General features: G+C 35.3%; 1 protein-coding gene across 5 annotated transcripts in view; it reads left to right on the forward strand.

Moving 5' to 3' along the window:
- Positions 1-14,006, forward strand: part of ERBB4 (erb-b2 receptor tyrosine kinase 4) — a 1,101,636-nt gene that overhangs the window by 919,950 nt on the left and 167,680 nt on the right. For all 5 annotated transcript variants that reach the window (XM_057503587.1, XM_036926862.2, XM_036926865.2 and 2 more), the window contains one exon: positions 6,755-6,940. In XM_057503587.1, coding sequence (XP_057359570.1) covers positions 6,755-6,940 — 186 coding nt within the window. The remainder of the gene's footprint in view (positions 1-6,754; positions 6,941-14,006) is intronic.

The raw sequence follows: 14,006 nt of genomic DNA on the forward strand, positions 1-14,006 counted from the left end.
TTCTCCAAATCCATGGAACTGAAACCAGAGATTGGAAAGGAGTGCTAAGACCTCTGAGCAATGTGGGCGAACTTAAACTGGTGACATATTATTTCATATTGATATGGAGTTCAGGCTAAAAGAGAGGTGAACAAAGCGTAACAAAAAGCAGGCATTAAAAAAATCATGAATAAATCCAGTCTTCTTTCCATGACCAGGAGGCCTTTCATGATCTGGGCCCTCCCTCCATTTCCAATCTCATCTTGTGCTGTTGCAGCTCTTGCTAAATTCCAGACACATGAATCTTTTAAGAGCTTCCAAATTTTTCCAAGCTCAGAAAATATAGACTCTTTCCTCCCATCTTTTTAGATGTGGCTTCTCATAATTCAGATCTCAAGACACATTTCCTGACGACCCTTATTTCAAGTAACTCTGCAACTACCATTTTATTATCTGTTATAATACCCCATCTAGTTTCTCCATTACCCCTAATATAATTTATGATTATTTGTACATCTGTTCTCTACTTGTTTTTATTGTTTCTAAGTTGTCTTTCCCAGTGGAATGCAAGCTTCACAAGGATAGAGATGACACTGTAGACAGTGAGTGAATGTGTAACAAAGGAATAAGGAAATATAATTAGGATAGAGGAATATTATTGAGTGTAACTAGGTGCAGGGGGAAGGTAGGAAAAAATACACAGTCCGAAAGTAGAATCCTACCTTGTTTAGAATTATTCACAAAGTCTTTCATTGTACAGCATGATAAGTAATAAGTAATATCTAAATTAGACATTCAGCCACCCAACGGGTAAGTGATGGAAAATGAAGATGGAAACCTGCTAATTCCAAGAGTTAGAGAGATCCCAATCTTGATTCTCCAAATCCATGGAACTGAAACCAGAGATTGGAAAGGAGAGCTAAGACCTCTGAGCAACGTGGGCAAAATTAAACTGGTGACATATTATTTCAGTCTCTCTAATTGCTTCTCACCTACTTGTACCAGTAAATTATTATTTATTCTAGACAAGAGGGAACAGAAGCAGATTTCATTTATTTTATTATCTGGTTACCATCTGCAGCAAACAGGTTTATAAAGCATTATTATAGACCAATAATTTTATTTCATTTTTCATCACTGCCATCATAATTATCCCCTTTGTTTTCTTCATCACCATCAGCCTATCTTTATGAGAGGCATTTGTTTTAAAAACACTCACAAATCTGCTGACTGTGGCATTAAGCACAGTTTTATATGTCTACATTAATTGGCTATCTTTTCTTTTTCTCTGTCCCCCTTTTTATCTTCCTTATCCCTGAAGCAATGAGATTTTCCCGATTTTCAGCTGGAGGGTATTGAATTAATGGTCCAAAGACATAATGAAACAGTGAAAGTTTGGCTGAAGTTAACATTAAAAAAAAAAAGAAAAAGAATAACCCATAAGTTTTCACTGGCCATATGTTTTGCTTTGTTTTCCGTTTTTGTAAAACCACTAACAAACACGAGTGAGAAAACAAGTTTAAGTTGTAAGGTATAAACATCTGAAGGCTAGTCAAAATGATGACTTGATGTGACAAATGCTTGGATCACGTTTATTATTGAACAGAAATGTCTTCCCTTCTGACTGAAATAGAGATACAAAAAGCAGAGGCTAGAAAGTAATGACACACATGCTTCAGAGCTTTTTGTCTATGCCCTGGTCATCTCTTGGTAGTTTTAGAAAATGTCCTTATTCAAACCAGACCTCATTGTAAAGAAAAATGTTCTTGCTTTAGTTATTTCAGTGCAGTACCTGTTACATGCTTCCCCTCTATCCAATGAGATAACTTTAATTCACCTACAAGACAAAAATTTATACAGCAAAAGGGAAAACAAAGACAAAATAATTTTATTTCTGGAAAAATAGACAATGCACCTGTCAACTTTATCCCAGGGGCCTTCAGTGACATTTTCTAGTGACAGCAACAAAAATTCCAAAATTGTTTCGAGAGGTCCCACATGGAGATAGGTAACAGAGGACATTATTAATTTTAACACAGAGTAAATTATTGAAACCCAACATTCCATTATTAAAACTCTGGGATTTTTTTTCCCTTTCCATCCCACTCATCACTCTAAGTGAATCCGCTTTATTTTCTTTATATTTTCCCCTATCCCCCAAAAAAGCCATCTGCTATTTCCTTTATGAAAAAAATAAAACCTACAATTAGTGTCTTGTTCATCTTTTCTTTCTCAAAAAAGAGAACTATTATGCAAATACTCTGCAATTTGGTTTCAAATACTCTTTGTAGTTTGATGAGCAATTTTCCTTAATACAACCCCAGCTTTTTTGCCAGGACTTACTAGTAGGTTTTCTTAAAAGCGAATTTCCATGTGACTTTTTTACACTCTTCTGGTGTAAACTTTTCACATGTATATTTAGAATGGGATTATCATCATTACTTCTTGAATTGTAAAAGAAAAAAATTGTGTATTTCCTCCTGACAAAGAAGCCTGAAATAATCACAAAACCTTTCTTTTACCTTAAATTTCATCATTTTCTTTACCTTAAGAAATGGCCTGTACCAAGTGATACTCTCAGGAAATCAGAGAAATATGTTTTGTTCAGCTTTATCTGAAAGCACCTTGTAAGCGATGGCAGTTGACTTGTAAGCACAAATTGTTGTTTGATTTTAGTTGCTCCTCAGGAGCTAAAATATAATTGACACAATTCATTCAGGCATGGCTTATGTCAGATGTGGAGCTGTCTTCGTGTTAACAAGGTAACCATCTACAATGCACAGTGCTGATGGAGCTGAAAAATTATATATATATATATTTACTATCATAAGAAATCATACTGCACTAAGATTCAGAAATCCTAAGTCTTAAAACGAATCGTGCTACTTACTCGATGTATGACCTGGGGTAGTAATCTCTTTTTACAGCTCAGAACAAATACCTCCTTGGATGTCTTTGCAGGGTTATAACGAGGACCGAATAACTGTTGCATGTTTCTGCTTTTGCAATGAATTATACACACACATTTGATGGTGATATTCTGGTAGCTTCACCTTGGAAGTTGCTACAAAAGCAGATTCTTGATCAATTTGTGGACCTGATTATCTGAGAGTGGTGCCAGGAAAGCTACACTTGTAATAAGCAACCTAGGTGACTATTAGGCACATGAAAGACTGAGAGCCACCGATAAGAAATAGAGAAATACAATCAACCCCAATTTAATTTAATTACATACCCAATACTTGATATCTAATTAAATATTTAAGATGGTGCTTGATTAAATTAGATATTTCATTTGGTTAGATGTTCATTTATTGGTGTATATGTGTATATTTGTGTGCATATCACAATTTGGTGAAGGAACCGTCTGGTTTACATTTTCAATATTAATGTTAACTAACAATTAATAGTAATACTAGATTAAATAATAGGTGATTTAACTTGGCTAGCATTCCTCTCTGTACTCTCCTTATAACTACATTGGTTAGCTTTATCTCAAATGTTTACTGAAATATAGTGTGCAAAGCCAAAATGTTTCTACCCTGTGGATCCAGATGGGACCATATTAATAGCAATAACTCAGATTTCCATCTCTGGTGATAATGCAGAAACTCCAACTCCTAAAGAAGTCTCCTCAAATAGTTTGGGAAGTTGCTGGGTACTTCATAAGCACCTATAAACCCATCTCCCAGTTGCGGTCACCCTGTGGCATCTATCCTGTTCTTCCTTATCAGCTCTGTCCCCACGTGGAGCTTCTCTGGTCTCTGAGCACCGAGAGGTCATACCCCCCAGTGCTGTTGACGGGTACCACCTGAGGATGGCATTGTCCTCACTGGAGTGATGCCTCTCAGTGCCTCCTTGGACTGTCAGTCCTCGAGGTGCGGCAGTGGTGGTGGGCTCAGCAAGGGCACTCGTGCGCTCTCCTGTTCTATGACTCATCTGGTTCCCTGGGGCCCCAGGAAAGGGGAATTGGAGGATGTAATCTACTTGGAAGCTCTCTAGAAAACAGCAGTTTCAGCTTCTGCCCCCAAAGGCTCAAAAGAAAGTCCTTTGAGTTAGGCTGACACCACCTTTCTAGCTATTTCTTCTATTTGGCCTTGTATCTCTCCTTTCTGTAGGCATGTACCCATATGCTCCTACTCTTCCTTATTCAAACATGGAAGTGTGATACCTCACATATGACCCTGGCTGGATCCAGTGACCCCATATACTCCATTGGACAAACCCCATAATTGTGAATAATCTTTAGACTCAGCTCAACTCAATACCATTAAAATAATAGTGGAGGTTAAAAGTGAATAATGTCCTCCCAAATAGCTTTAAGATAAAAGTAGTAGTAATAAATATCAAATACTTCTACAAGGCTAATAGTGAAAGATAGTGGTCTCCAGAGACCGTCCTCTCCCTTGCTGTTCCCCATTGTCCCCTGACCAAAGTAATCACCTCAAACTTTTCAGCAATTTCTTCTTTTACTTAACTCTACATTGAAGGAATATGTTTATACTGTCAACTCTTAGTTTTTCCATTTTATGCATTATATACTAACTTCTCACTATGAACAACAGGAATGTATCTTTCACTTCCTGCCCATCACCACCTTGCATAAGTGTATCTTCCTCCCTTCTCCTCATTTTTCATTAGTCATAGGATATTTGCTTATATCAACATTTTGTGTTAATGTTGTTATGCCTATAAAACTACTCCCTTCTGTGCTCTATAGTAAATACAATGATTTTATTTTGTTGTGAGTATCTTGTGTTTGACCTCAAATTGATTTCTTCTTTTTGCCTACTTTTTTGTGTATCAATCACTAATTTGACTAACTTTTGCTAGAAAATATATATATATATACTCTTAATGTATTTTAAGCTCATAGCAATTCTCTCTTCTTAGGTCACCTCTCCCAGCACAATATGTCCTCCTCCAGTCTGGACTGGCTGCTGTCTCAGTCTTGTTCAGCTTTTAATCTGTAATATCCAATCACTGTCATTTCTTTGTTTCCTAAATTAAATGTACTTTTTAATCCCCCACCTCTTTATTTAATAAGTACATCAAACAGAGAAAGGAAACATTTGAGATAATTTTTGTTTTTAAAGAACAAGCAGGTCTGAATATGTCTGTATATTGATTTGGTTGAAATTTTGCTGAATATGAAATTTGAGGTTTAAATAAAACTTTCAGAATTTTGAAGTTGCAGCTCCATTTGGGAGAAGGAACTGGAGTGTCACTGCATATAAATTTACAAATCCTACTATTTTTATCAGAATATGTCTCTTTCCACTGGGCCTAATATCCATAGTCTACAATCCTTTGGGTTTAGCATCTCCTAAGGATGGAGGGGCGAAGGAGCTCCATAGTCCAAGTGCTCCTGAAATAGAATTCGAAGAAATCCTGCTACAGTCAGTCCCTCCTTTTCTGATCACAGAGGTCGGTAACGCTAACACTACTTGAGCCGTTGGTGGTGATACCTGCGGGGTTAGCTATATTTCTTCTCAGTTCTACCCCTACTACGATACGCTTCAGATTTCTTATGCTTGCTAAGTAAGATACTCCTAGTAAGCCACTTCCTACTTTTGGTATCCTAGCCTCATCGCCTCCTCTCCATGATTGTTGGTGTCTGCCTTTGTATTAATTCCTTTATTACTGTAGTAGAATTGAGAATAAGTAGAAGTAAATTAGTGTATTCCATCTGCCATGCCACCTTAAACAGAAACTCAGTATAGCTTTCTGTCCTAAGTTTTTTGTTTTGAAAAATTTCAAAGCTACAGAAAATATTTGAGAATAATATGATGAATCTTCTCCTACCTTCACATAGGTAAACTGATTGATAATAAATTGTCATATATGTGTCACCCTCCTCTGTGTGTGTGTGTGGTGTGTGTGTGTGTGAATAACATTATATCTGATTCAAATCTTAGTAAAGATACAAAATAACTTTGGATTAGAGACTAACTTTGTAATGCACTAATTAAGCATCATATGTCTATATTTTATCATCATTAAGCAAAGATACTTTTATGATTATGATAAAGAAATCAGACCTGCTTTCAGATTTCATAAAATGATAAAGTTGTAGGAAACACATTTTATAGTCTCACCTTGCTCTCAAATTTTATGACTCTCTGAATTGTGTTTTTGAAATAACACAATTTTGAAAATGAAATAAATTTGAATAAAAGCAAAGTTATGGAGAAAAATAGGTTATGAAAATGTTTATTCTACCTAAATCCACAGTGAGCAGATTGCTTGTAATTGTTTAAGTTTTGATGTTTATAATTTATAAATTGCACCTGTATATGCTGTCTGAAACCAGACCAATAACAGATGACTTAACTTTGGGTCACCTGATTCTACCTTCAAATAGCTGCATTTGTATAGATGACTGTACTCTAGAATCAAAGATCAAAGGTTAAAAATCCACTAAATGAGTTATGATTCAGTTGCAACCTAGTTGGCAGTCTATAAACTCAATACTGAGTCCATGTTACAGAGGAAACAATACTGCTATTAATTTTATATGCAGTTTTTCTATTTTTAATGCACTCTATAACGTTTTCCATTTTAAGTAATGTATAATCTTTGGTTTTCTTTTAATTTGACTTGAACTAAATCACTTGAGGAATATAATAAGTACAATAATGTCTCTTCATTTTTAATTGATTCCATTGAGTGAGTACGTTTTCAGAATCATTATCAGCACCATTAGTAAATGCAAGTAACTATAATTGTAAAGAACTTTGAGTTGAAATGATGGTAGTATATTTTTTTCTTAAAGGAAGCTCTGATCATGGCAAGTATGGACCATCCACACTTAGTCCGGTTATTGGGTGTGTGTCTGAGCCCAACCATTCAGCTGGTGACACAGCTTATGCCCCATGGATGCCTGTTGGATTACGTCCATGAACACAAAGATAACATTGGATCGCAGCTGCTGCTCAACTGGTGTGTCCAGATAGCTAAGGTAAGTGCCCATCTCTATGGAAATGACTTTTCTGGCTTTATAACTCTTACTCTAGAACAGTTTTGATATTGGAAACATGTTGATACTTTCAGTCTATTTAAATACAATCAATTATATTTGCTAAATTGAAAGATATCTAGTGGGAGATATTTACATTCAAACCACAGATCACACACATGATATGATGGTATATTTTTGGACTATTGTACTGTGCTCTTTGTGTTATATTGACCAGATGCCAAACAATTTGCTTACTGGTCAGGAGGAAAAGTTGTTATACTGGGTTGTTTGGATTTTTGTTTATTTTGGTATAGTCTACTTAGCAAACAAAACCAAGAAAAAAAGATTATCTGAGTGATTCCATATTTAGATGATTTACTAAAATAGCATGTGTATTCAATTCTCAGCATGACAAATGATCAACTTCTAAGTATTTTCCTAGACATTTTGATAATTCTCAGGTTTTTTTTTTGGCCTGGCGTAAGGCCTCAGACATGTGACATACATCAAGAAAGTGGTGTGGATCTTAGTACCTAGAGGGGGGACCTGGCTCTGTCGTGGACTAGAGACTATGTACTCCCCTCTAGGAGCCTGGGAATTATTCCCATCAGAGTTATCTGATCTTCCAATCAAGAGGGGACAAAATTCTGGGTTTTTGTATGTGACTTCTCCAAATTTAAATCTGGGCTTAAACTTTGGAAGCACTCTGGGAACCAAACAAAGCATTCATGTCCTGAAGTCTACCAGTATGTAAATTTTTACATTCAAAGAAACCATCTGTGATTATCTATACCAAGAATATTTCCTGAAAATCTTGGTCTAGATGAGTTGGTCTAAGATGAGTTTTAATTCACCATTTCTACAATTATGTACATCAAAATATGACCTGATGTTCTATAAATTCCACAAATATGTCCTTCTTCTTATTTGTGTAATATAAATGCCAAAATGTTAATTTAGTATTTTTGGCCTATTTCTTTTTACAATCTAAGAACAAATAAAAATGTTACCCAAAGCAGAAGTTTGAGATAATTCTTAAAATGCAAACTCAAAAAATTATTTGAGGGAAAAGCCCAGTTTAGTTTATATACTGCAAACCTCCATGCAGTTTCTTTATGGAACGTCTATTATAACTTTTTGAATATTATGGACCATGTATTATAATTCTGTGAATATTACATGACAAACTCACAACTGAGATGATTCCTTATGGTAATGAAGTTTGAACTATAACTCTTCAAAAACTGACTTACTTATCTAAGAACTTCTGTAATTAATGAGGTGAGCTAAATATGCAATAGAAATCCTCAAATCATCCTAGCATTATAAATGAAAACAAAACTAAGTTTCAAATTTTTTAGCTGTTCTCTATATTTCCTGCAGTATTGTCCATAATTTAGATTTTGTCCTTCAGGATTCCTGGCAATGATATATCATTTATGCAAGACTCTAATAATAGAAATTACTTTGAGTTCCCTGAATAATCACACTGTTTTTAACTGTTTTGCCTTTGTAAATGCTATCCTTTCTGCCTAGAAGTCTTGTCTCATAGCTTCTTAATTCACATCACATGGTGTTTTTCATCTGTCAACACTGATTGGGCTTCCTCCCCTTCTAGAACCTTCCCTAATCAACCTCCTTCTCTCTAAACAAAGGTAACTTCTTCCTCTTCCATGTTAGTTTTGGTCGTTGGCATCTTGAAGGCATTTTTATTAGTTAAATGTTATAGTAAGTGTTTACATAACCCTCTGAATGTATGGTGAGTTTATTTAGTCATTAACCCTTGAGTAAGTATTTGTGGATTTCTACCATGTGCCAGGTGCTATGCTGACTGAAGTGGCTAGAAGTATACAACATGGACATGGGCCTAGTTCTCTCTGTATAATGCTGTGAACAGACATTTAACGAATAAAAACAATTAAGTATAGGATTAAACACTTTCATTCATGTTTTGAAGAAAATAATTATAGGGGAGACTTAAGGGAGGATCTTACTGAGCCTGATGGAAAATAATTTGGCTACAGGGAGAAAATTTAGGCAGAGGAAAGATTACACAGAGCAGTAATATAGATATGGTGACCATGTAATTATCACCCTACTGGGACAGTTTGGGAGTGAAATCAGGTTCTATTACTTGTTACTTCAGGACAACAGGCACACATGTCCTAAACAGAGCAAGATATGTAACCCTGTGTAACATGAAAAGTTTGCAATTAGTATAAACGCAGTAGATTTTGAGGAATTTTACCATGGAAGTGACATAACCTAATTTACATTCCAAAGAGATCATGTCAGTTTATGTGTGGAGGTTAGATCGAGGCAATACAAAAATGAAAATAAAGATACTGGTAAGAAATCTGATAATAAAATAAGGAGAAGTAAATGGGATTAAAATATGTTTTTGAGACAAATTTAGGCAGTTGGTTATGTAGCCATGGCCAGTGAGGGGAGGGAGTATAGTGGTACTGCCTCCTGAGGTGGAGAAGGCTGAGGGATTGAACAGTTGTAGAAAAAAGTCAAGAGTTCATTTCCAGACACGGCAAATTGGAAAGGTTTATAGAACGTGAAACTGGAGTTGCCAATTAGGTAGCTGAGTTTGGTCAGGACTGTAGATGCAAATTAAAAAGTTTCAGGAAGATAGGCATTTAAGAATGTAGGAACAGTTTTAGGAACTAGGAAGAGAAGTCATGTCCTAGCTACTGACTAAATCTGATTCCTATTTCTTCCTGGCATTGAAAGTTGGATCTTACATATTGTGGCCATTCAATAACTATTTAATCAGTATTTTTAACTCATAAAGAAAAATTTAAAACTCTCCTTAAGGAGGGTGTCCTTCCTTCATCTTTTTCCTACTTCAGGGGCAGAATTGTGTAGCAGAAACATCATTAGGGTCAGAAGGACCTACATTAGTACGTTGGTGCCCACTTTTCGGTTTTATATGTTTGAGTAAATTATTCAACCTCTTTAAGTATTTGTTTCTTAGTGTATTAATGGGGTGAGTAATTATTATATTTTTTTCTCATCTGTAAAACGAGTATAATTGTTTCTATCTGTGCTAGGCTGAAAAATAACTCCCTGTTCCCAAAGGTGTGTTGTCCTCTCTCCAGCATCTGTGAATTGTTTTTTACATGGTACAAGGGACTGTTTGGATGTAATTAAATTAAGTATCTTGAGATGAGGTGGTTATCCTGGACCATCCAAATGGGCCCAGTATAATCCAAGGATCCTTATTAAGTGGGCAACAAGAGGACAAGAGTAAGAGAGAAAAGAGACAGTGGGAGTGATGCCCCTTGAAGGCGGAGAGAGGGGCCGTGATCCTGACACGTAGTCTCCCTCTAGAAGCTGGAAAAGGCAAGGAGACAGATTCTCCCCTAGAATCTCCAGGAGGAACCCAGGCCTGCCAACATCTTGATTTTAGTCATTTAGAAACGGACTTCGGTATTCTGACATTCACACTATAAGAAAATAAATTTTTATTGTTTTAAGCCACTACATGTGTGGTACTTACAGCAATAGAAAACTAATATACTTCCACATAGTGATTTGCAAAGATTAAATAAAATAGCGCAATATAAGTTTCCTGGCTCAGTTCCTAGACCATGAAGTGTTTAAAAACAATCTCCTTTTATTAGCTACAGCTTGAAAGCCTCAAAGCAGAGAATTGTTTTAGAAACGTCTGTAAAATATGAGTAATATGGTCTGAGTAAACACAGTATTTTACAAACAGCTATTCTGGTAACTTAGAGGCTTCTTTTTCTTGCTTCCAGTTTTCACCAAGAGACTTGTGAAAGTGAGATATCATCATAATTGATCCAATACCCACTTTAATTTTGGTTGTATCCCTTTTTTTGTTGGCAAAGCTGGGAAGAGGGAGTATGATGTTATAACATAACATATTTGTATTTGTCTTAAACATGCCTGTGGAAAGTATAATAGTATGTAGAAAAAGTAGTAATTATAGTTAACATGAAGCACTTACTGTGCAAGTCACTACTCTATTTTATTTTTTAAAATTCTCATCACAAACCTATGAAGTGTGTATCATTATATCCATCTGACAGATAAAGAAAGTCATAGAGAATTTAAGTTACCTAAGTAAACTGACACACTAAGTGTGTAAGTAAATAAAGACACTAGTAAGTAAATAGTGAAACCATTAATTTATGGTATTATACAAAAGGAAGAAAGAATTTTTTAAAATTTCATCCCTATTCCAAGCTCTCTTTTCCATTATTGAATTGGTACATCATTCTAAAAAAATTTGTGTGATAGAAAACTCTAATTTAAATACCAACATCATTTGCTTCTTGTAGGTAGCCATATTCACTCTGCATATGCTGCATTTGGAACTTGATTTAATTTAGCAAGCAGAACAGAATATATTATATTTAATGTTCGTGTAATACCATATGCCTCCCTGATGCTTTATGAATTCAGGATAGAGGTTAATGGTAAGAATTCCTTCTTTCATAGATGTTGCTAACAATTTTGGCAAACAGTTTTTAAAAGACAGCATAGCAGCTTCTGAAATGTGTATGGTGCATTTAGAGTGAAGGAAATTCATAGTGAGTAACCCTGATAATGATTGAATCCATGTGGATAAATCATGTCTTACATACCTGATATGTGCTTTGTGCTTTATGTACATTGTGTTATTTAATCTTTCCTGAAACTCTAGCAGGGATGGCCCATTATTCTCCAAGTTTATAGATGAGGAAAAATAAAGGAAGTTAAGTCCTAAAGGACACAACAATAGGTTGAGATACAAGGTTTCAAAATCAGGTAACTTGGATGACTAAGCCAGGTCTTTAAACTGTTCTGCATTATTTCCTCTCTAAACACCACACCCTTGTAGCTTAAAGTCTCATGCTGCCCTCCCACAGCACTCCTGAAATTGAGGAGGAGTGAGCATGACAGTTTATATGTACTTTTTCTCATAAAACAAAAAGATTTTGTCAAACCTTTTATTGTCATTGTGAAATTTTTTTAAATTGCATTGTCAGCATCTCTATCACCCTTTCAGGAGAAAATGCTAGATATTCATTTGATTATAGGATAATTTTTCAACCAATGTTTTACTTATAAAATGTTATCATAAAGCAAACTCAAAACTGTCCTGGGAACTATTGTGCAGTATAGATACTGATCATAAATAATATTATAATTTCAGAATTTAAAGTGTTTAGTTTGACATGAGTTTGTATTAAGCATACAGACTCCAGAACCAGGCTGAATGGGTTCAAGTCCCAACTCCACCACTTATCAGCTGTGTGGCCTTAGACAGGGTAGTTAATCTCTCTGTGCCCCCTGAAAATAGGGATAGTAATAGTACTTTGTAGGGTAATTATGAAGATAAGATAATATTTGTAATGTGCTAAAAACAGCACTCAGTATAGAGTAAGAATGTACACTATGTGTTACTTTGGATAATATGTAATATGAAAACAATAAGGAAAGGTGCATACATTCCTAATTTGTACATCTTAATGTTGTCATTTAAAAAATGCTCAGTTTTTAAATCCCAGATATAAAAGATTTAACATTTTTTCTTAGTCTATGCTGGGAGTAGGAGGAGGTAATCTCATGTTTGATATTTAATATTTCTGACCTTTGGAAGACAGAACTTGAGCTTCCCAACCTCATGTGCTCTCCTACATGGGTTCCTAAGAGGCTGTTCTGCATGTTCTATTGTTACAGCCTCAAATTTTCATGTTAGAAAATTGGATTATTTGTAATATTAAAAACATGTGAACCCACCAGTGAACTGGCAAAGAGCTAAGGTTGGGGGTAATTCTTTGCTGGCTACTGAAGAGGAGCAAAGAGAAAATTCTCACTTTTCAATCTTAACCTAGAAAGGGTTCATACTGACTCCCTATTACTGCACAAATTTTACCTCCTGTCTTCTTTCTGAGGAAAATATTATTTAAAATTTTTTGTTGTTTTTACTTTCTTTTTAAAGGCTGAATGCTGAGTATAGGCCACTATTATTTTTCAAATTCTTGAAACCTTCCTCAGAGCTTCCCTGGCCTGTTTTACTTTAATGTCAGATTTTCTGCTGGAGCGTTAATGGATTTGCAATTTAATACACTTGGAGGGTTCCAAAGACTTTCTTTTTCCATGTTTGCCATTGAAACTAGTTAAAAAGATGATTCTAAAAACATATGTCAGTGATCCATTATAGACTTCAAGATGATTCATTGCCTGATGAAGTCATAAGGTGACCCATTCTTACAATTCTTCTAAAAGGAAATGGAAATAAAAATCACAGTGTTTACAAAAAAGTTAATCTATTATATTTAATCAAAGTAATTTAGATTCTGCCTTTAAGCCATATGTTTGCAAATACAGTGATTCTAACACTTAGAGTTTTTAAGAAAATTTGTGTTGTTCAACAATCAGCACTTTTAGGCCCACTTAAATTTTTCTCAAACTTCTGAAAATTCTGCCCTCTACTTTGTCTGCCAAATTACTTTTCTGGTCCATAGCATATATCTAACTGAAACTAACAAGAATTCTGTTATAAGACCTGACTTTTTGTGGCCATTGGGAGGTGTTTGTGGATCTTACTCTTCTTTATACTTGGTGGCAGAGTGGGAGTTAGTGTGAGGGGCAGAGGAGAGAAGAACCTCTCCCAGTTCATGAACAGTTCACAGTGATTGGAAGGAGAGCAGATTGCTTTGTTAAGAAATGAATTTCTCTTCCTTACATGGATGTGAAATCTTCCTTAAGGCCTGAATGTATTACCTGAATGGAGCCTTCATGTATTTTCTTCCTTTCCTTTTCTCCACTTATCTCTAAGCAGTAGCTACACAGTGACAGGAAACTGTAATTTCCTATTTGATCCAGCCATTTCCTTCTGTGTTAATAAAATTAGATTCAAATCTGAATGTCTGGTGCCAGTTAAATGCATGACCTGGGTGCTGAAAGTTCTGGTTTATGGTCAAGACCAAGCTATAAGTAGATAAGACTTCAGTCATAGCGTATGCATATAGATAATGTAAGAAGAATAGTGTAGAGAAGAGACAGAATACTACTAACATTCTAGGAAAAATTAAATGGGTACTTG

This window comes from Manis pentadactyla, chromosome 6 (assembly GCF_030020395.1).
Source record: "Manis pentadactyla isolate mManPen7 chromosome 6, mManPen7.hap1, whole genome shotgun sequence".
NCBI lineage: Eukaryota > Metazoa > Chordata > Mammalia > Pholidota > Manidae > Manis > Manis pentadactyla.